Here is a 20,541-nt window from a genome sequence, read left to right as displayed (position 1 = left end):
AGGAGGAGGAGGAGGCAAGATGGCGGCCGAGGTTGCTGCCGCCGCGCCGGTCTCCCCTGAGCCGGGCCGCTGCGCCTATTTCGTGGCGCGGAAAAGGCGCTTCTGCAAAATGGTGCCGGCCCGGGGCAAGCGCTTCTGCGGCGAGCACGGAAGCCGTGAGGTAGTCGCTTTGGAGGCGGAGGGCGGGGAGGAAAAATAGAGAGAAATGGCCGCAGCTGGAGCTCGTTTCTCACCAGGCGACGTGGAGGCAGAGGGAGAGAATGGCAATCAAATAGCTAATTCGCTTTCGTTCTAATAAACAATGACCCCCCCCCAAAAAAAAAACCACCATCAAAAGACCAAAATAAAAACCACGCCGTCAGTAAGGACACCCTTCGTTCCAGAAACGAGGAATTGCGCTTTGCACGTGCTCAGAGGCACGGTGGTCTGTTACGACAGATCCACCACATTTTCAGTACTGTAGCTGCAGATTTCTCGTGGCTTCGTTTGTTTCCATGCTGGATGAAGGCTTCATCAGTTGCAACACACACACACACACGCTTAGTTCTTTAAATTAATATTTATAGTGGACGACTTCTAGGCAGTGTATCATTCCCAGGAGGAAAAAAAACACACCCTATAAAACTGAAATCTGAAATTCTGTGCAATGCAATCCTTTGCTCAGTTGGGAAAGCAGGAGACTCTTAATCTCAGGGTTGTGTGTTGGAGTTGGGCAAGAGCTTCCCCGCTTTACAGGGGGTTGGACTAGATGACCCTTGGGGTCCCTTCCAACCCTATGGTTCTATAATTCTACCCAAAAGTTACCCAAAAGTAAAACCCATTGACTTCAATGGGACTTGTGGCCAGGTTAATGTGTATATAGGACAGCAATCTGAAACATCAGGTCATAAAATGAAAAAAGCTTTCTCTTTTACACATGCTTTAAGTAAAACTTGTTGCCAGGTAATGTTTTAAGGGTTTGAGTGCAAACTGCCCCATTCTATGAAAGTCAATTTTGATTTTGTATTCCGTTCCGGGGTGCAAAATGTGGTTTAGAGGTCACGATGACTAACTGAAGTCCAGTGATCTCAGTGGGGCTACTCTCTGTATAGCATAGCTGGATACAATCCATTGACTGCTAAAGTAAACACACAGTTTTAAAGTTAAAACTTTTTTTGCCACCCAGGAAGAAAATAGCAGGAAAAGAATTCCCTGCCCTTTGGATCCGAAACAGTAAGCATGCTTAATACATGTTTGTACACTAACTTTTTGTTTTGAGAAAAGTGAATAGTGCTGCTAGTTTTCTTTCTGTTTCTGCTTTTAGTACTGTATATGAAGATCAGCTACAAAAACACTTGAAAAAGTGTAATTCAAGAGAGAAGCCCAAGCCTGTAAGTGTACTTCTAATGGTTTGAATGAATTAATAGGGTTTTTAATGGTGTCTTTTAAGCAAAGCTGCCTTGTGCAGTGATGTTACTGCCATTCTTCCTTCTGATGGTTCTCTGGTGAGATAAAATATGTGGATTTGTTGTGGTGGTGTTTTCATTACAGTTATGCAAACACGGTTTATAGAGTACTGGGTTCTCTTAAAGCAATGGATATAAAAGTCTAAGGCAGGCTCCTCTAAAGAGGTGGCCACTAAAGTTTAAAACAGGGAAATAAGAAGAATGGCACCAAAAGAAAAATGGAAAGGGGATGGAGAAGAAACTCTTTCAGTGAACCTTTTAATGAAAGGCTAGGTAAAACCTTATAAATGTACTGAAAAAGTAAATGTAAGTTGTCTTGCCATAATTAGATTCTAACATGATATTTGTTCCACAATTTAATTAAGGTCTACTACGCTCAAGATATTAATGCAGGACTGAAAGATACGACAGAGTTGCCAGGAGAGCAGGTGAATGATTAAATTTTAATATATATAAATGATAATCAAGGAAACAGTTGCAATATGTTCTCTGGTGCAAAGATACTGCCTCTTGTAAGTGCACATTTCCTTGTGTGTCAGTCATGGTTCTGCAGCAAGATTTATTAGCCTAGAAGTCAATACAATGGGTTTAAACATTGGTTTTAGCTGACCTGTATCTTAAACCTCAGTATAGAAAAAGCTGTTTCTTTGCTTTTGGTTTCGGACAGAATCATATGCTGCTGATCATTTGAGGCACCACACCCAAGGGGCCTTTGTTCAGATGACTGCATCCATCTTCTTATATGTGCCATTATCTTCTTCATCCATTGTTGCTGTGGCTGCCTCTGCTGAAAAAGCCCAATCCTATGCGTTTTTGCTCATAAATATATCCCACTGAAATCATTGGCACTTACTTCCATGTAGATGCATGTAGGACTGGACTACAGATGCTTATGAATCACACCAAGCAGGATCCACTAATACCATAACAGCTGTTTTTTAAAAAAGCACCAGGTGGGATGTAACTGACAATTGCTAAGGCAACCATGTTTCTAGATGTGTGTTCACACTTACTAGGCACAGTGAGAAACATCAAGCACTCCTCCTCATGACTTTTCATTCACTTCAATTAGAATGTGTAGATAAGCTGGGAGTATTGCACCATTATTACTTCTGCATTGAATTCCCTTTTATTCTCCTTTGTCTAGTCACTACATTTTTTAATGGGAGAGAATTTGAGGATCATGCCCGGGGGATCTGTACATGATCCCTTCTTCCTGGTGACCAACACCAATCTAAGGGCAGAGGCGCCTTGTTTGAATCAGATCAAATTTAATACTGCTTATTTGAGGTTTCTTCTTTTTGGATATATAGGCTAAACTTTTCTTTTGTTCAGGTAGGTAGCCGTGTTGGTCTGACACAGTTGAAATAAATTAAAAAATTGTCCGGTAGAACTTAGTTGGTCTCTAAGGTACTTCTGGACATTTTAATTTTTTTTTAATTCTTTTCATTTATAAACAGACAGAAAAGAATAAACTTTGTATAAATTTCCTTTTGTGTACCCTTCAGCAGGTACCAATTTCTGCTCTGTCTAAAGAAGAGTTGGAGGACTTAATTAGAAAGCTACGAAGAGCAAGTAACTGTGAGTCTTTTTATTTTTATAATAGACTAGCTGGCCCGGCCGCGCCTTGCTGTGGCTCCTCCCCCCCCCTTCTCGTCTGGTTTCCCACAGCTTATCACCACAAACTTCCATGTGGCCCATTTCAGTCTTCCCTCCCCCCTGTTTTTGCCTGGTTTCCCACACGTTATCCCAATGAACTTAAGCCTGCCTCCTCTCAGTCTTTCTCTCCCGTTTTCGCCTGGTTTCCCACAGCTTATCCTGATGAACTTTTTATTATTTTTATAATAGATTACATAGGGAGATGAGGAAATAGAGTACTGTATACTTAGTATTGTAGAAATAATCCTAATGGTCAAAGCCTAACGTTTTTAGAATATATTTAAAAAATTAAAAAAAAATTGTCCAGTACCACCTTGGAGACCAACTAAGTTGTAAACACCAACTGTTTAAAATATTTTTGCTATTCGGAATTGTGTACTCTCATATGGTTGGTAACTTGGTCACAGGAGTGTGGTGGGTCGATGGTGCTCACCTGACACCTCTGGTCAGTTGTGTTGCTGCTGTTTGCAAGAGATGGAGGGGCAAGGAGGCAGGGGCGTTGCTATGGTGCAATTGCATTGACAGGAGTGCAGGATTTGCTGCATAAATGAGTTGGCCCCATGTTGCCTCTTTTCCCCTCTCCATAAGCAGCAGTGGCACAACCAGCTGGAGGTTGGGAGTTGCACAGCCCCATCATGCCACCCATTACCCTTCCATCTACAAGATGTATTTACTTGGAAGGAGGTTCTTTGTGACTGCCTCAGTTGAAACTCAGGTAAGGGATAACAATGCTTTTCCTCTACAGGTATAAATTATGTACTTAAGGACCAAATCCTCTCTCACCAAGCTTTACAAGAGGCCTTGAATGACCCCCAAAATGGAGACGTGGCTTTTAAGCATTTGAAACAACAGGTGAGTACTCTTAGTGGTAAACACTGACTTTAGCAAAACTTTCTTTTAAGTTTCTGTTCTGTTGGCTACACTGCTTTCAAGCCTAATTTCAGCAAGAAGAGGGGTCTATGTGGATGGCAGGAAGGGCCTCTGTGGGTGCATGTGCCTGTGGTTGCCACATAGATGACCCCCACCCCAACCTGGAATTATCAGAATATGCTCAAAATAACAATGCAATAATTTAATCCTGCAATCCAATCTCAAATACCTAGAGCAGGATCTTATGTGTGGAAAGTAAGGAGAAGTCACGCAGAAAGCTTAGTCTTCTGTGATTGCTAAGATTGTTGTACCATAAGTATGGGCAGAATCAGAAGTAGCATTTTAGTAGGTGCTATGGAAAATTATTCTGATTGTTACGTTGATGATATTAGAGAGAATTAATTTTGCTGGGCTGATAAATAATCTTTTGACATCTGTAGGCTTCTATATTAGGTAATATGGAAAGACTACATTTGCTTGAACCTGGCAACTGTTTTGTTGAATTTGGAGCTGGACGAGGAAAGCTGTCCCACTGGGTGGATATAGCCTTACAAGATTCTAAAGATGTGCATTTTCTTCTTGTTGAAAGAGCAACTACTAGGTTCAAGGTAAGGCAGTATTGCAAGCCTGATAACCCCCCCCCCCCAGGGGAAGCCAACTCAAGAGTTTTTTATGTTTTTTGTTTTACAAAAAATAAGTTTATCAATAAGGCCAAATCTAAACTTGTCTGTTTTAAAGTCTTGCCAATAATAACATTGCAGCAGAAAAATATATACTGAAATTGTTACTGAACATTTTTTATTTCAATTGTGAAATATAACTGGAATTTGCCGAGTTGCTTTTTTAGGAGGCAATTACTTCATAATACTTTCTTGTTGTTTTTTCACAGGTAGACGGCAAGCATAGAAAAAATTGCTTTGAAAGGCTTCAGGTCGATATCCAGCATTTGTGTTTAAGTAAGTTGCTCATTCATTCTTCAGTTTGACAGTAATCATTATTTATGAACTCTGTGAAAGACAGTGCAGAAAAAACCCTGGTGATCTTAGAAACAGTTAAAGCAGGATCAGTCCTACTAAACTGAGATTTGAGAACAAGTGTGGTGCAAGAGCTAGAGAACAGGATTTCAATGGCAAGATTTTACATAGTTAGGTATATAAATACAACTTTTCAAATCCATTACTAGACACTCCCCATTTGTATTCCTTAAGTGTTAATAATCACAAAGCAGGTCAGATAACACAAATCAATTAGAGTGTTTCAATTTCATGCGCATTACACATTTGAATTGCCATCAGTGAACTAACTTCAGATTGGTCCTCTGTATATTATTTTCAGAATATTTGTTTGTGGCTAAATGCATTGCGCTGAAAAACTTGAAGGCACTGTATCCAAGTACAGTGGTACCTCGGTTTTCGAACGCAATCCATTCTGGAAGACTGTTCAACTTCCAAAACGTTTGAAAACCGAGGTGCAAAGGGCAGTCTGCCAATTAAATAGAGAAAATTGTGAAAAACAACAGATACACGCAGCAGAAGCTGTTCGACTTCCGAGGCGCGTTCAAAAACTGAAGCATTTACTTCTGGGTTTTTGGCGTTCGAAAACTGAAATGTTTGGCAATGGAGATGTCCGAAAACCAAGGTACCACTGTATAAAACTTGATACATTTGACTAGGAATGTGTGTTTGAATTGTTTGGCATCCTTGACCAGCTTACTAAAGGGGTTGGAAGAGGGCTATTGCCCTTCACATCCTTATTGCTTATGGATTCCCCAAAGCTGGCTTCAAAAGAGCTTGTGAGATGGGCTTTTGATCTGATTCACTTATGTTGTTAGATTTGATACTCTTACGTCCTGTGCTTTTTTTGTAATCTTTCTTTTAAAAACCTTTCATCACAGTGTCTCTGGCTGCTCTGTGGCTGGACTAACATGTAATTCGTATGTAAAAGCATACGATTTTCTGTTTTCATTTTCTTCTGATTGCTTGATGCACGTTTGTCAGAAACATGCTGGCTGGGGTTCTCTTTTTCAGATAAGGTCCCCGTTCTTATGAAAGAGAAGCTGCCTGTGATAGGAATTGGAAAACATGTTTGTGGTGCGGCAACAGGTACAAACAGCACAAGACCGTATTAGTTGGTAAAGAGAGAGGTGAATGAACTATACAGTGAGAAGCTATCACTGATTAAAATCACACAAGCCCAAAGGGTCAATTGCTTGACACAGGCTTTGACTTTATTCTGAGTATCATTATTTCATTGTCTCTCCTTGGTATATAGCTGAACACGTTGGATCTGCTTAAAAATATTCACGGAAATGTAATGTAAGGCCTTGTTTCCCAAACTTGGGACTCCACCTGTTTTCGAACTACAATTCCCATTATTCCTTTCTTGCTCACTAGGGATGGTGAGAGTTGTAGTCCAAAAACAGCTGGAGACCCAAGTTTGGGAAACACTGATAAGGTAACAAAATAAAGGAATTTAAGGCAAGTTAATAGAACTTACCAAACCCTTTCATAAATAATTGTACTTGTTAAGCTGCAAGCCTCCCTACACTTAACTTGGGAGTTGAGTCCTATTGAACTCAAACTGAGCACAAAGTTGGGCCGCTAAGAAAGAATATAGCTTGAAAATGTTGCACCATAAATATGGTACATCTGTTAACGAACCATGTTTTTTAAACTGTTGTGGATGGAATCAGGTGAAAAGATGGTCCAGACATCGGAAGAACATGACCAAGATGACATAAATGCTATAAGTTATACATTATTTCTATTGCTCTTTGAAGCAGTCACAATTCAAACAGTACTTTTGTGTTCACAGATCTTGCTTTGAGATGCTTAGTCGAAACATACGCAAAACTCTGCGAAGGTGAAAAGGAGAGCCCTGCACCTAAACGCTTTAAGAGCAATGAAAGCAACATAACTTCTAATAATTCTGGTGAATCGCATGGCAAGCCTATAGCAGACAGCTGGAGCCCTGTGGCTGGAGTTGTTATTGCTCTGTGTTGCCATCATAGATGTGACTGGAAGCATTACGTAGGCCAAGACTTTTTCACAAAAGTAGGACTTGGGGCGATGGAATTCAATTATTTTAAAAGGATGACAAGTTGGGCCACTTGTGGCATGAGAGAAACTGCAAGGAAAAGCTATGCAACTCATACAGAGAATGATGAACAAAGCAACAAAGCAGAAGAACATGACCAAGATGATAGATGTATTGAATACAATTTGGATAGCCTGCAAGGGTACGTGATACTTTTCAGCACAACAGGTTATTGGAATAAATAGGTTTTAACTTTATGCATTTGCTATTCTTTCAGATATGTAAATTAGGAATATTATTTTCCCTTCCAAAGTGTATTTTGTAATTTGTTACAACCTGCAAGATTTTAAAGTAGATCCCAGTCCATGAAAGCTTACACAAACATAAATTTGTTGGTCTTTAAGGTACTGTATGACTTTTAAGGAACTCTTAAGCCACCTGTTTGCATTGTAGTGCTCTAAATCTGATGTCTCCTTGAGATGTTATAGTTGCTGTATTTAAAACATTTTTCCTTCTGCTTTTAGGCTGTTAACCACTGAGGACCGAAAGCAGATAGGTCAGCTTTGCAAACTGTTGATTGATCATGGTCGGATCGAATATTTACAGCAGAGAGGGTATGAAGCTGTGTTGCAGCACTATACAGATCTCAGCGTTTCCTTAGAAAATGTACTCTTGACAGCTGTGCCATGTCAGTCTTCATTAACCCCCTCAACTGCTTAAAAGCGAGAGGACTTTAGAAAAAACTGGACACACCATCTTCAGAACATGTCTCCTTTTCTAACATCCAGTATAGAGCTTACCAAATAGCTATTGGTTTTTATAGCCTCCTCTGGAACCAGAAGAAAGGAAACACCAACTTAGTCTTCTTCACCGAGAGAACGCCTTTGTTTGGAAGACATATTCTTGTGAACTTCTAGTAACAGTGAAAACTCAGACTGGCAAAGATTTTCTTTTTACTTTTCATTGACAGCAGCACCAGCTAGCATACCACTTTCCATGTTTTCTGAAAGAGAAAATATTTAATGAAAGAAATCTACATGCCAAGAAACTTACATTAAAAAAACAATGCTGGCAACTTATTTATAATCCTATCTGTTGAAAGGTTTTTTTAAAACAAGTTTTTATACTCTTTGCAATATGTGCTTGCATAGAATTAAAGAAGAAGAAGAAGAAGAGTTTGGATTTGATATCCCGCTTTTCACTACCCGAAGGAGTCTCAAAGCGGCTAACATTCTCCTTTCCCTTCCTCCCCCACAACAAACATTCTGTGAGGTGAGTGGGGCTGAGAGACTTCAGAGAAGTGTGACTAGCCCAAGGTCACCCAGCAGCTGCATATGGAGGAGTGGAGACACGAACCTGGTTCCCCAGATTACGAGTCTACTGCTCTTAACCACTACACCACACTGGCTCTCCAGTGTACTTAGCTGAAGCCTGTTGAGTATTTTTTTTTCCTGCTAATGGACTGTAAATTAAATTATACCTTACATGTAACACATAGTTTACTTTTTCACATGTTTATATTTTTTCTTTTAAAATAGCAACCAGAGGCTCCCACATCAGAACAGGGATTGCATTGCAAAGAGAGTGAGCATTGAACCCTTTCTCCTTTGCAGTGAAAACCCTTACTTTTTAAGCTGCAATTTGCCTCAGGAAGGGGTGATTTTTCACCAGAGATTTCATAGCTGTTTTCCCTTAGAAAGTCCTACGCTATAGGGGGGGGGGGGTGAGGCAGGAAAAATTACATAGCACATGCAAACATGCTGACAAATCTAGTAATATACAGTGTTAGTGTTTCCCAGCCTGCCTTGACAGCCCAGAGAGAAATGCCTTTGTTATTTGTTAAAAGTAGCACTAACAATCTTAAGAAGGAATATATTTCCACACTGAGGAAGAATAAAGATTAGAAAGCAAAAAATTACAAGTTTGCATCACTTGAAAATATGCCCTTAGCATTTGGTCACTGAATTCAAATATAACTTTTATTTTAATGGTATAAAGATACCTTTTCTGCTGAGTGACTCCTGAATGTATGCATGCATGAACTGAATGCCATACAGTTCCTGTTCTTCTTCTTCTTCAGGATTCTCACAAGGGGGTAATGTTACCTCCAGCTTCAGTGGATTGTCTCTGAAGTTGACGAATCTAGCGATGCATTAGAGAGAAATTCAAAAAGCAAAAGAGGAAGAGCTGTTTCAGGCCTTAAAATCTAATCCTCATGTGAAATGGTTTGCAGCAAAGTTTACTGGAGTAGTATGTGCCCTTTGAAACCTTATTGGACCACTTCCTCCACAATATTAAAGCAGCAGTATGGTTGTGTGTGTCTGCCTATGAATATGAACATTGCACGCAAAGCAATTGCTTTCCTCTCACCTCAGCTCCGTCATGTCCTTTAGGCAGGCAGGAATATCTTGGAGCTTGTTGCTGGTAAGGACAAGCGTGCTCAGATTTTTCAGGTTACGAATGGATTCGGGTAAATGAGTTATTTCATTCCTTTGGAGCCACAAAGTATGTAGGTTTTCAGCTCTGTGAAGTCAAGCAGATACCTTAATTATGAAGAAAACAATTTGGCTATAGATAGATAGATAGATAGATAGATAGATAGATAGATAGATAGATAGATATACAGTGGTACCTCGACTTATGAAGTTAATGCGTTCTGAAGGCGCCCTCGTAAGTCAAAATCTTCGTAAGTCGAAGGCGTCGTTTCCAAACGGCAAAAAATTCGTATGTCGAAAAAACCACATTCAAAACTTCGTAAGTCGAGGTATCGTGCCGCCGCTTTCCCTTCGCAAGTTGAAAAAATTGGAAGCGGCCATTTTTTCGCTTCCGGAGGTCATTCGGAAGTCGAAAAATACGGAAGTTGAGTCACTCGTAAGTCGAGGTACCACTGTACACACACACACACACACACACACACCAATTTCTCTGTGGTATTCAATTACAGAATCTGGCAGCTAGCTGAGGATAAATATCTGCCTGAGATCTTGAAGAGGTGGTGCTTGTCAGGGCTGACAATATGAAACCATTAGTTTGAATTGGTGGAGGGTGAACCCTTGCAATAGTAATTAATTCTAGCATTTCCAGGGGAGAATATGCCCCCCCCCACAAAGTCAGACAGTCATGCCAAAATTGTTTTGTCATTCACCTGTTCATCCCTCTTTGCACAACTCACAAAGGGGACTTCTGCGATCCTCATCAATGTATGAGCCTAAACTGCTAGCTTGATTTGCACACGCTTATATTTAAGGACTCACCTGGTCATAAGCATTCAGAATTTCATGCATGTAACTTAGTGGGCTGGTGGAGGAAGGATGGGCAACTTTGTTTCTCTGCTGGCAGAGAACTTGTTTGCTTTTAGGATAAATGGTACAATAATACAGCTTGCCATTACCACAATATATTACAGTTTTTACTATCTAGGTAACAAGACATTTTATTGGTAACTTTGATTGTTAACAATAAATACTGGAAAGTGGCAGGAATTTCCCCAGGTTTTGTAATTTACCTGTCCAGATCCCCAGGGATTTCTGTAATTTTGTTGCTCCCCAAGTCTAACCATTCCAGGTTTGGCATATCCAGGATGACTGATGGGAAGGTGGTGAACTGATTCATACTCAGGTCTAGGTGATAAAGCTTCTTCATGTTGCTGAGCTGGGAAAAATGCATAAGTATTTCAGTGATAACAACTTCATGAAGCATGCCATGGGCTATAAACATTGAGGAAGCGTTGGATCCAATTTTGGGCTCTTCTGTGCAATAAACTAGTAGTGCCTCTCCCTACCCCCCACCCCCATGAGGTGGGAGAGATCAGAGGAGATACCTGGACATAACTCATATTGCTTCTGTGATCTTTAATCCATCCTCCCCATTGATCTTTGAAAGCATAGCAGAAGTGTAGGGTCCTAAGCATTGTACCACATGTGCAGGACCTAGCTCAGCAGGTATCGCGAGCAAGCCAGCAATAAACCACACCATGCAAGTTGGAGTTAATGCTTTATTAGCAAGAACATAATCTGCGCAGACTTGGCATAGAGGCATCATGAGCACAGCAGCTCGTCCCCGGTAGGTCTTGCCCCATGGTTCAGTTGCCAAGACGGAAAGTTCCTGCCTCCCCTCCTTTCTAGGGTTTTCCCAAGCAATTGGAGACTGCCTGTGTGAAGCCAATCTCTCCGCGCTTTTCATGCCTTTATTGGTTCTGGGAGGCCAGAGGGGAGGGAAGCAGGAGGGAGAGACACTCCAAGGACCTGGCGGTTCCTCTCTGCGAGAAGTGAGGTTACAGGGAACCAGGCAGAGGGCCTTCTCAGTAGTGGCGCCTGACCTGTGGAACGCCCTCCCATCAGATGTCAAAGAAATTAACAACTACCTCATGTTTAGAAGACATCTGAAGGCAGCCCTGTTTAGGGAAGTTTTTAAGGTTTGATGTTTTTAATCGTGTTTTTAATATTCCATTGAGAGCCTCCCAGAGTGGCTGGGAAAACCCAGCTAGATGGGCGGGGTATAAATTATTATTATTATTATTATTATTATTATTATTATTATTATTATTATTATTATGGCGGCTCTTCACCATCCTGACTCATCTCTGCCTCTTGGACTCCCTCCCCAGCTTCAGCTTCTGCCTCTTGATTCAGGACTTCTATCTGACACAGACTCTCCCATTCACTAAGCCCTGTTACCTTCTCAGCTTCCAACACCTCTTCCCATCTTCCTTCAGCCCACTAAAACATCGTCCCACCACCACTCCCCAGGCTCTGAGCCTTCTTCCCTCGGTGGCTCCCCAACTGCTTCCTCCTCCCAGTCCTCTGCGTCCAATGAGGCCATAGACAGAGGTCTGACCTTACTTGCGCCATTGCCAGCTAAGCTCAGCCACCTACTTGAGAAGAATCATTTCTATATCAGTGGCACCAGGGCAATGTGTTGGATATAGTCAGGCAGCCAGCTTACTCTTGAATCTAGTCCAGTATACAATACTGTAAGAAAGATGAGCCACAACAAAGGGCCTGCAGAGCAGGTGCCTGAGTGACCAGTGGGATATGCTTGTTCAATAAATAAATCTGCCCTGTTTCTATAGCAATAGCTCGTTTGTTCTCTTTCTCCGTTTGACTTTGTATAATAAGAACATAAGCCTGCAGGCATTGTGCAAACAGTATGAAAGGGCCAACACAGAGTCCCAAGATATTTTGGTAGAGTGACAAAGGAAAACCAAGCCTGAGAATTTCTGCACGAAATGTAACACAAATGGCTCCAGAGTGAGCTAGGCAGAGCCATGTCAAACATTACAAAACGGAATGAGAAAGTAGAAGCATGAGTAACCTCTCTGCAAATAATGGATCTCCTTGCGATAATATCAAGAGGATAATAAACAAATCATTAGCGCTGCCCCCTTGAACCTCTTTGGCTGCAACAATTAGGATACTGTTCTAAGCAAGCTTACTAAGGAAGAATCTCCATTCAACGCAGTGGGGCTTACTCCTGAGTAAACATGCATAGGCTTGTGCTGTTGTGTCATATGCCATCTTATGACACAACAGCACAAGCTTCCCACCTTCTCGCAAATACAAAAGGAAAATCTCTCTACTGTGGAACATGCATGCATCATCTTTTAAAATTATGTTTCTCCTTCAGAACTATTGTTCGACGTGCCGACACATGCAAAGTTAACCAATGGTAAATCAGTTAATCAACCGAGATTCCTTTAATTGGTCAATCAGCCCTAATGGTACAATGGAATGTGATACAGTGGTACCTCTGGTTACGTACTTAATTCGTTCCGGAGGTCCATTCTTAACCTGAAACTGTTCTTAACCTGAAGCACCACTTAAGCTAACGGGGCCTCCTGCTGCTGCTGCGCCACCAGAGCACAATTTCTGTTCTTATTCTGAAGCAAAGTTCTTAACCTGAAGCGTTATTTCTGGGTTAGCGGAGTCTGTAACCTGAAGCGTATGTAACCCGAGGTACCACTGTACTAGGGGACCACTCAAAATGGCAACCCTCGCATGGGATCTGTCATTGAGCTAACCCAGGCATAGGCAAACTCCGGCCCTCCAGATGTTTGGGACTATAATTCCCATCATCCCTGACCACTGCTCCAGTTAGCTAGGGATGATGGGAATTGTAGTCCCAAACATCTGGAGGACTGGAGTTTGCCTATGCCTGAGCTAACCATTGGACAGTGGTTGTGCAGCAGTCTCTTTATGAGAACTGGCATACCCCCATGGCGCAGCTACCACAATTTTGACCATTAAAAGGCTTCCACAATTGGGCAAACTGTGACAGTTACATTAAATCCACTCTCACAAGTGGTCCCTCCATGTTGGTGCCAACTGGTTGCAAGGGAAGGGAAGGGCTAAATTGGCACATGGTGAAGGAAGAGATTCCACATTTGTTACACTGGTATAAAAATGGTAATCGTAAGCAAGTCCCTTGTCACCCTTGTGATCAGAGAAACGGAGAGAAGGAATATGGTCTTTCCAAACCTGATGGGGAAGGTCACAGATGTCTCTGTTCACTGCCAGCTCCAGTCTTTCTAAGCTGACACAGTTGCTTAGCTCTTTAGGAACGGATTTAATTTTATTGTAACTGAGGATCAGCTCTTGGAGATTTGACAACTGGCCTGCAAAAGTTACGAATGAAACAAAAATGGGTGATAAATGTTCACTTGTTAAAAGCTTATTTTCCAACAAATAGCTGTTTGTATTTCTTAGTGCAGAAAGTATTGATCTGATGTGTAGATATCTTTCCTATTCTAATTCATTCAAGGGGGTTCTGGAAGCGTCTCTGTATGAAAGAAGCTTAATGTTGTTTGGGTTATACCTTCTGGGAAGCTGACTATAAATATAGGCCAGGAGTCTGGGTTTTACTTTCTTTCTCTTTTTATCTCTCTTCCCTCTGGTGTGGTGTTCTGTACATAGTATGCTTAGTGCTAAGGTTTACCCTTACAGTATTATGAGTTAAGTTTATAAGTTTTTGTAAGCGCTGCAACTGAATTTCTTAAGGACTGTGCCAATCCTGAATGTATTGGATTTGTGACCATTACGTTAATTTGCCTTCAGCACAAGTAAAGCTCTGCTGGATGAAGTACTATTGCCTCTGGTCTGCATGTTCACTTCATCAAATCTGGCCCTCTTCGAAAAAAGTTTGGGCACCCCTGTTTTAAGGTTTTCCTCCACACGTACGACAATAGCATCCTCTGGGGAAAAATCAGATGAAGACATCAAGAAGATGAACACTTTGGAGGGGCCATCTCTGATAGATTTTGAAGGCTTTCTCAATTTTATCTTCAAGACTGTGGAAGCGTTAAACTGGGTCCACCTCCACAGAGACCATACGGGAAGGCCCTCTCTGTGGGAAGCCATCCCAACAGGAATCCCAATTTATTATTATTTTATCTGACTTGTATACCACTTTATATTTCAAGCAATCTCAGAATGATTTTTGTCTCAGCAAAAACCAACTGACGGTGCATTTTAAGCATATTATTTTCGACAGGGGATATATGTTGCTGTGGAAAGTCCTGCAGGTCTTCCTCATTCAGAAGCAACTACAAGTTTTCATGGTTCAACTCACCGATTTCCCTAGGAATTTCTGCAATGGAATTTCGAGACAGATCTAGAACAATGAGACTCTGAAAGCGACCGATGAATTGAGGGATTTTAACCAAACCAGTTCTGTGAAGCTGCCATTCCTGGAGGTGGTTCAGTTTCAGTAAGCAGGAAGGCAGAGTCTATATTTGCATGAGACAAAACAAGAGGGAGATGTCACTTATCATGCCAGAGGAACAATTACAATAATCCAATCAGTTTGGTGCCAAATAAAATCAGGAACCAATGCAGAATATATATAGCAAATGAACGGGTACTAAGAGATTTTTGTTTATGCCTGTGTAGTTTTGACACCTTAAATAATCCAGTACAAAGAATATTGGTAAAAACACTGTTTACAATTTCCAAGATTCGGTGGGCAGGGGAATAAAAATAGTAAGCATTCAGTATGCTAACATAGACCAGATTTCAATATATTAAAGTCTATAAAATGCCAGAGAGCTCAACTTCAACCCAAACCCTCATGACCCACCGCTCTCTGTATAATAACTACATTTGCAGTCGTACATTGTTTGCCATGTTTATTTATTTATTGAATTTCTATAGTGCCCTATACCCAGAGGTCTCAGGGCGGTTCACAGGACAAAATCAGAATATAAAACCACATAGTATATTGCTATGAGTCTAGCAATTAATGGGCAACCAGTGGCTTAACAAAAGGGAGAAATTGTTATTTGGTGGCTTAATCTCTCTCCCTCTTGCTCTTACCTGTCTCACCCATCAGGTTTTGGGGAAGGTGTTGTGATTCTGATTGTCACTTTCCTTTGGCTCAAGAGACTCCATCTTAGAAGCCCAACTGCAACCCGTCCCCTCCATCCCATTGGACTAAATGACTGCTGAAGCAGGCTGAGAGGAAGGTATTCCTCACACCGAAGACGAGACTAGCTATTGAAACCAAGCGGCGGCTCCTATTCAAGGCTGAGGGTGACTGTTCCTGAAGCAACATCAGAGCTCTGCTCTCATGAAGTCTTCAGCCTGAGCCTAGTGTGGAGCTGTCTAGGGTACCCCTCTGCTTGGCTGAAGTCAGCATTCACAGCAGAATAGGACAGAGAGACCACTAGAAGCAATCTGCAGCTCGAGAGCATCTAATGGAGAGAGAATGAAACTGGAAGCCGGGTTAGGGAGCTGCGGGGAGCTCAGCGCTGTCGGTGTGGGAATCTGATGCAGGATTAGTGACTGTGCTTCCTACTTTTGGAAGCCTGTGTATTTCTGTGCTGTGCTTCTGTACAGTATATAAAAAAATGATATTATAGAGACACACATCTCGAAGCAAGCACACTAATCCAAAATAAAGGAAGTCTTTGTAGCATTGTCCCTGGAGCCCTTCTCCTCCAAGAAGACGGGAGCATATAACAATAGATTAAATCAGTTTTTTCCCAACATGGCACCCTCTACAATTCCCAGCAGCCTCATCCAGCATGGATGATTGTCAGGGATGATGGGAGTTGTAGTCCATAATACTGGCAAAGCTTGGATTAAACTGATTAAGTGGAGCATTGAAGCTGGGATAACAAAATGTGAAATGTTTCGTTAGCAGCATCAGGCGATACCTTCCATTCTTCCTGTTCAATCTTTAAAACAGCCCTTCCGTCTTCTGTGATAACTTTTTCTTTGAGCTTGGCCAAACTGACTCTCTCTTCCCAAACAAGCGTCAGCCTATAAAAAGGTTGTAACATATTTAATATATAGAAGGACTTTTTGGGGGGGGCTGACTTTGGAATAACCCCCCAACTTAGAGTCATCTCTGTCTCCCATATTTTATAGTCTTCAGACATCAACCGAAGACATTTTGAATTACCTAAAGTTTTACAGTTTGATAACGAGATGCTTAATCCTCAGAAGCAATTTGAGTCGTTGTTCCACTGTTTTTGAAATTTAATTTTTAGCTCATATGTTTTGATTCATGTTTGGTGCATTTTGCTTTGTGCTTGCTGTCTATTGCCATTAACTCCTTTGGAGTATTAGGGTATTCATAAATACCCTAAATAAACCAACAGATTAGGCCTTCAAAGGAGATAGTTCAACTTGTTGCTCCCAATGAAGCTAGGAAATCAATTTCTAAATTGTGTTTTTTTTTTGGGGGGGGGGGGACTCAAGACATATTGACAACCTACCTCTCTGCAGACCTCTGAGTGAATGCCTTTTGCTTTCGAAGCTCTTCACTGATTTTCTGGATCCTGACTTCCCAAAGTGCCTTAACAGCTGTAAACGTGCCGACACAAACTGACGTTTCAGTCATGGCCCTTCCACCTCCCGGTTCAGTGTCTGGTTTCATTTTTCTGCATCACTGTCACATAAAAAGAGGAAAATCTGGCGAGACTTTCAGTGTCAAGAATCGTTGATCCCTGCTAAATAATAATAATAATAATAATAAATGTACAATGAAAGTGAGGGGGTTCCACAGCCTAAAATGATCACAGCCTACTTTGCAGGCCTATGTAGTCAAGCAGACAAAAAGAGGAGAGGAGAGTTATTTATTTATTTTGGACAAAGCCACTCTCACAATTGCTCAGCGATCACAAGCCGTTTCAAAAGCCTGCTCCCATTTTTAGCCACAAAGCAAACAGATCAACAAATCCGTTGCTAATGCATTCACCTCAGGCATTTAACGGAAGCATTTTGTATTGGCTTACCTCAATTATTGCCTGGTTTTCCATGACTCCCTGATTCTTGTGCGACAGCAGAAATCGGCCGCAAACCCTGAATGCTTTGCTAAAGCCATTTACAACCTTTGTACCAACTATGGAAGAGTGAAATGCAACACTTGCCAAGATCTAATTTTAACCCATGGCACTGGCCGGGAATAGTAAGTATTGCTGTGGCCGGGTGTCACAGCCCTCTGAAGTATTTCTCCAATTTTGAATCCCTTTCCGCTTTTCAGAACTCATCATCGTGTTCCTACAGGTCGAAGAAAGCTCAGCTGCTCTGTACGAAAAAAGAGGAGTTTTACTATATTGTTACTATAATACAGCTCTGGTTATGATTGGTGACACGAATCTAAATCCATGAGGAATCCTGGATAGAACTGCCAATATAACGGGGAGCAACCAGAAATGCTCAAGCAGTTTATTGTAAAGTTCCTGGCAGTAACTTCTCTCTCTCAATCCGGCTTCAACTTTCTTATCTTTGGCCAGAATTGGAGCAGGGTCACCCCTCCAGAGAGCATGAACCCTGCCAAAATTCAGGAGGATAGCTGCAGGGACAAGGGTAGACATCATAGTTTTTGGATGAATGAAGAAGTAATCACTTAATCTTCCCTAGTGTACTGTGGGCAGTTCTGTGGGCATGAGAGAGGTGCTCCTGCAAAATTACAAATAGATCCAGAGGTTTTTGTACTTGGCAACATTAAAGGCGACTCCAGGGTGAGAAGAAAAAGAAGGGGTGCACTTTTTACCAGCTAGGGCTGACAGTCAACAAAGGAGGTCTCTCTTCTCCCTCCACCATGAGGGAAAGTCCCTTAAGCTTAGAGATCTAAGTTTTGCTCTCTGTCCTAAGTACTGGGACTGAAATGCACAGGTAAAAAATTAGAACTGACCTGTCAGTCACAATGGAACTCTTCCTTCAACTTGTCTCCTTCCCCCATTGTCGCTTCCAGAATGGAAGAAAGGGAGGGTATAAAACTGACTTGAAAGTTTAAAGAGGGAAAAAATAACCTAAACCCCAGGATTTGTTTTTAAAAAGGATCGCTGTTGTCAGGGCTGGATTTAGGTTTGATGAGGCCCTAAGCTACTGAAGGTAATGGGGCCCTTTATATGTCCAGCTGCCCTTTGTCAAAAACAAATTGTCACAGTTTTCTGTGTTGAATATATGCTATATGGTAATTTATGGATCCAATAGGTATCTAAAGCCACTTGCAAATAACAAAATATGTATTTTATCAAAGTAATTGTTGAACTGAAATACAATTAAGAAGTATATTAATAGTGAAATACAATTAATATTAATAGTGAAATACAATGAACATTAATAGTGAAATAATTATTAAGCTCTAACTTAAAATGATTTTTTAATTCATAACAAATTTAATAATGCAAACACATTGGCATTTGGCAATAACAAAACTTCCTTTACAAAGACTCATTATTTTTTGGGGGCCCCCCAAGAGAGTGGGGCCCTAAGCTATAGCTTGTTTAGCTTATACGTAAATCCAGCACTGGCTGTTGTAAACATTATGATGATTTGCTTCGGTGAAAGGAAGTGAGGAGGGAAACAGAAAAATTGGCATTGCTCAGCCAGATTCTTGAAAAATCTCTCGGTCTTCCCCTGCTTCTGATATTCCCACCCATTACTGTCCCATTTCTTCTTGTAGCTTGATCATGCCGCATAGCCACTTTTCCTCTGGAATCTGAATTTACATCCACTCTTCAATCCAGTCTATGTGTCAGCACACAGGTAAAAAGGAGGACAATGCTGTTGGTACTATGGAAAATCTTTAAAGAAACAAGTTTCTGCAGATGAGCTCAAACGGCTGCTTTCATGCGACATGATGAATGGTGTTTAATCAGGACCTTGTCCTGGTATGTGGATTTATGTTCTTGGTGGATTTAAAGTCACAAATTACCCTCAGATAAAAGTCTTAAATCACAAAGGTTGTAATAAAAGATTTATTCAAGAATAGAAAACAATTTAAAAGAAATGTTAAGACAGAATATAATAATTATTTTTTTTATAATCGGCAAAAGTGAATACAAAATTCCTCACAGATGTTTGAGACTTGAGTATTATTTCACATCTTTAGGTATCTAAATCTCAGATATTTTACCTCAACTTTCTTCCCACAGATGACAAGAGAAGTGGGTTTTTTTTAAAATAAAAAATAAAAAATGAACATATACAATTTAGGAGTTTATAGGGATGTTTAACCAAGTAACTTTCACAATGAGAATACAATATTGTTTGAAAATACGCTGTGCGTGCAATACTAAGCTTCTGTCAAGCATTTTGAGCGTATGATTATTTCCCATATGATTTTCAGAAGCTTTATTATTTTCTTTCTTTAAAGTGCCTGTTAGTTTCTGTCATGTACAGCCTTTAATCTGGCACGTCACTTTAAATCTCCCTAAACAGTTGTGCATTTGTGTATTGCTCATTTTAAACCCCTTTCTGCTTGCATCTCAGGTTTTCGCTGTTCTGAAGTCCAGTCCACAATTGCACAACAGGGTTGGAATAGCCTTCTGAGCAGATTTGGGGGATGGTATGGGGGGCAATTCCTGTGCACACAGCGACTTAACTGGATACAATTCTTCGGCTCTAAACGCACGTGCAGAAAAAGAGATCGTGAACTCCACTGATGCTGTGGAAAATCCTCAGATGAAACCACTTAACAGTTGGCACAGCTTGCGCCCAGCGTCCCTTCAAAGTATTCATTTCATGTAAACGGGCAAACACCTTTCTGCTGCATGCCTTTACTTCCCACTTAACTGTCTCCTTTCCAAACCCAGGCATGCACTCATGTGGAGAAACTTAACGCATGAATTGGCCATTAGCAAATTTTATTATTGCGCTGGCTCAAAATGTGCCTCTCTGATCACAGGAAGTGATGTCAGCTATGTCTATCTGTGGTTGCCTGCTTCACAAATTACATTTGTCCACACCAGAGGTGCCAGATTGCGAGGGCGATGGGTGGGGGGCTGATGTCACACAAGATGTCAGAGCATCTGGAGGAGCCCGGGCAGAGCTGGACATGGCGGCCACATGGCTTCAAGAGCCAGTGGCTCCTCCTCCTTCTCCCGCTGCCATTGGCAGGAGGCTGCTTAGACCCTCCTTCCCCTCCTCATCAGGAAGAGGAGGAGGAACTGGCTATGGAAGCTGCACCGCGCTCAGACCTCCTCCTGTTTTTTGGACATTGGGCCCCCCAAAATATTGGAGGGGTGTCCCAAAAGGGCTGGGCCCCCAGGAGTCTGTGCCCCTGGTCCACAGCAGCATGTGGG

The 20,541-nt window shown here is 41.4% G+C and overlaps 2 protein-coding genes across 3 annotated transcripts; one reads left to right on the top strand and one right to left on the bottom strand.

Annotated features, from left to right (window-relative positions):
• The first annotated feature begins 4 nt into the window (after positions 1-4).
• TRMT13 (tRNA methyltransferase 13 homolog) lies at positions 5-7,765 on the top strand. Of its 2 annotated transcripts, none has more exons than XM_033151529.1 (11): positions 5-160; positions 1,166-1,212; positions 1,304-1,370; positions 1,811-1,873; positions 2,957-3,026; positions 3,850-3,956; positions 4,415-4,582; positions 4,864-4,930; positions 6,002-6,076; positions 6,789-7,212; positions 7,535-7,765. In XM_033151529.1, the coding sequence occupies exons 1-11, from the start codon at positions 20-22 to the stop codon at positions 7,728-7,730; spliced, it is 1,425 nt and encodes a 474-aa protein (XP_033007420.1). In that variant the 5' UTR covers positions 5-19; the 3' UTR covers positions 7,731-7,765. The 2 variants fall into 2 exon arrangements, with proteins under 2 accessions (XP_033007420.1, XP_033007419.1); XM_033151528.1 differs by having other exon boundaries at positions 2,954-3,026.
• LRRC39 (leucine rich repeat containing 39) lies at positions 5,837-17,373 on the bottom strand. Its single transcript, XM_033151530.1, has 9 exons — positions 17,245-17,373; positions 16,726-16,898; positions 16,162-16,267; positions 14,577-14,733; positions 13,487-13,623; positions 10,516-10,661; positions 9,381-9,533; positions 9,013-9,152; positions 5,837-8,013 (listed from the first exon to the last, which is right to left on the bottom strand). The coding sequence occupies exons 2-9, from the start codon at positions 16,884-16,886 to the stop codon at positions 7,964-7,966; spliced, it is 1,050 nt and encodes a 349-aa protein (XP_033007421.1). The 5' UTR covers positions 16,887-16,898; positions 17,245-17,373; the 3' UTR covers positions 5,837-7,963.
• Positions 17,374-20,541: the final 3,168 nt, after the last annotated feature.

The sequence above is a fragment of the Lacerta agilis genome, chromosome 6 (assembly GCF_009819535.1).
Source record: "Lacerta agilis isolate rLacAgi1 chromosome 6, rLacAgi1.pri, whole genome shotgun sequence".
In the NCBI taxonomy this organism is placed as follows: domain Eukaryota; kingdom Metazoa; phylum Chordata; class Lepidosauria; order Squamata; family Lacertidae; genus Lacerta; species Lacerta agilis.
Note: the sequence above shows the minus strand (reverse complement) of the source record. Positions and strands in the feature narration are given on the sequence as shown.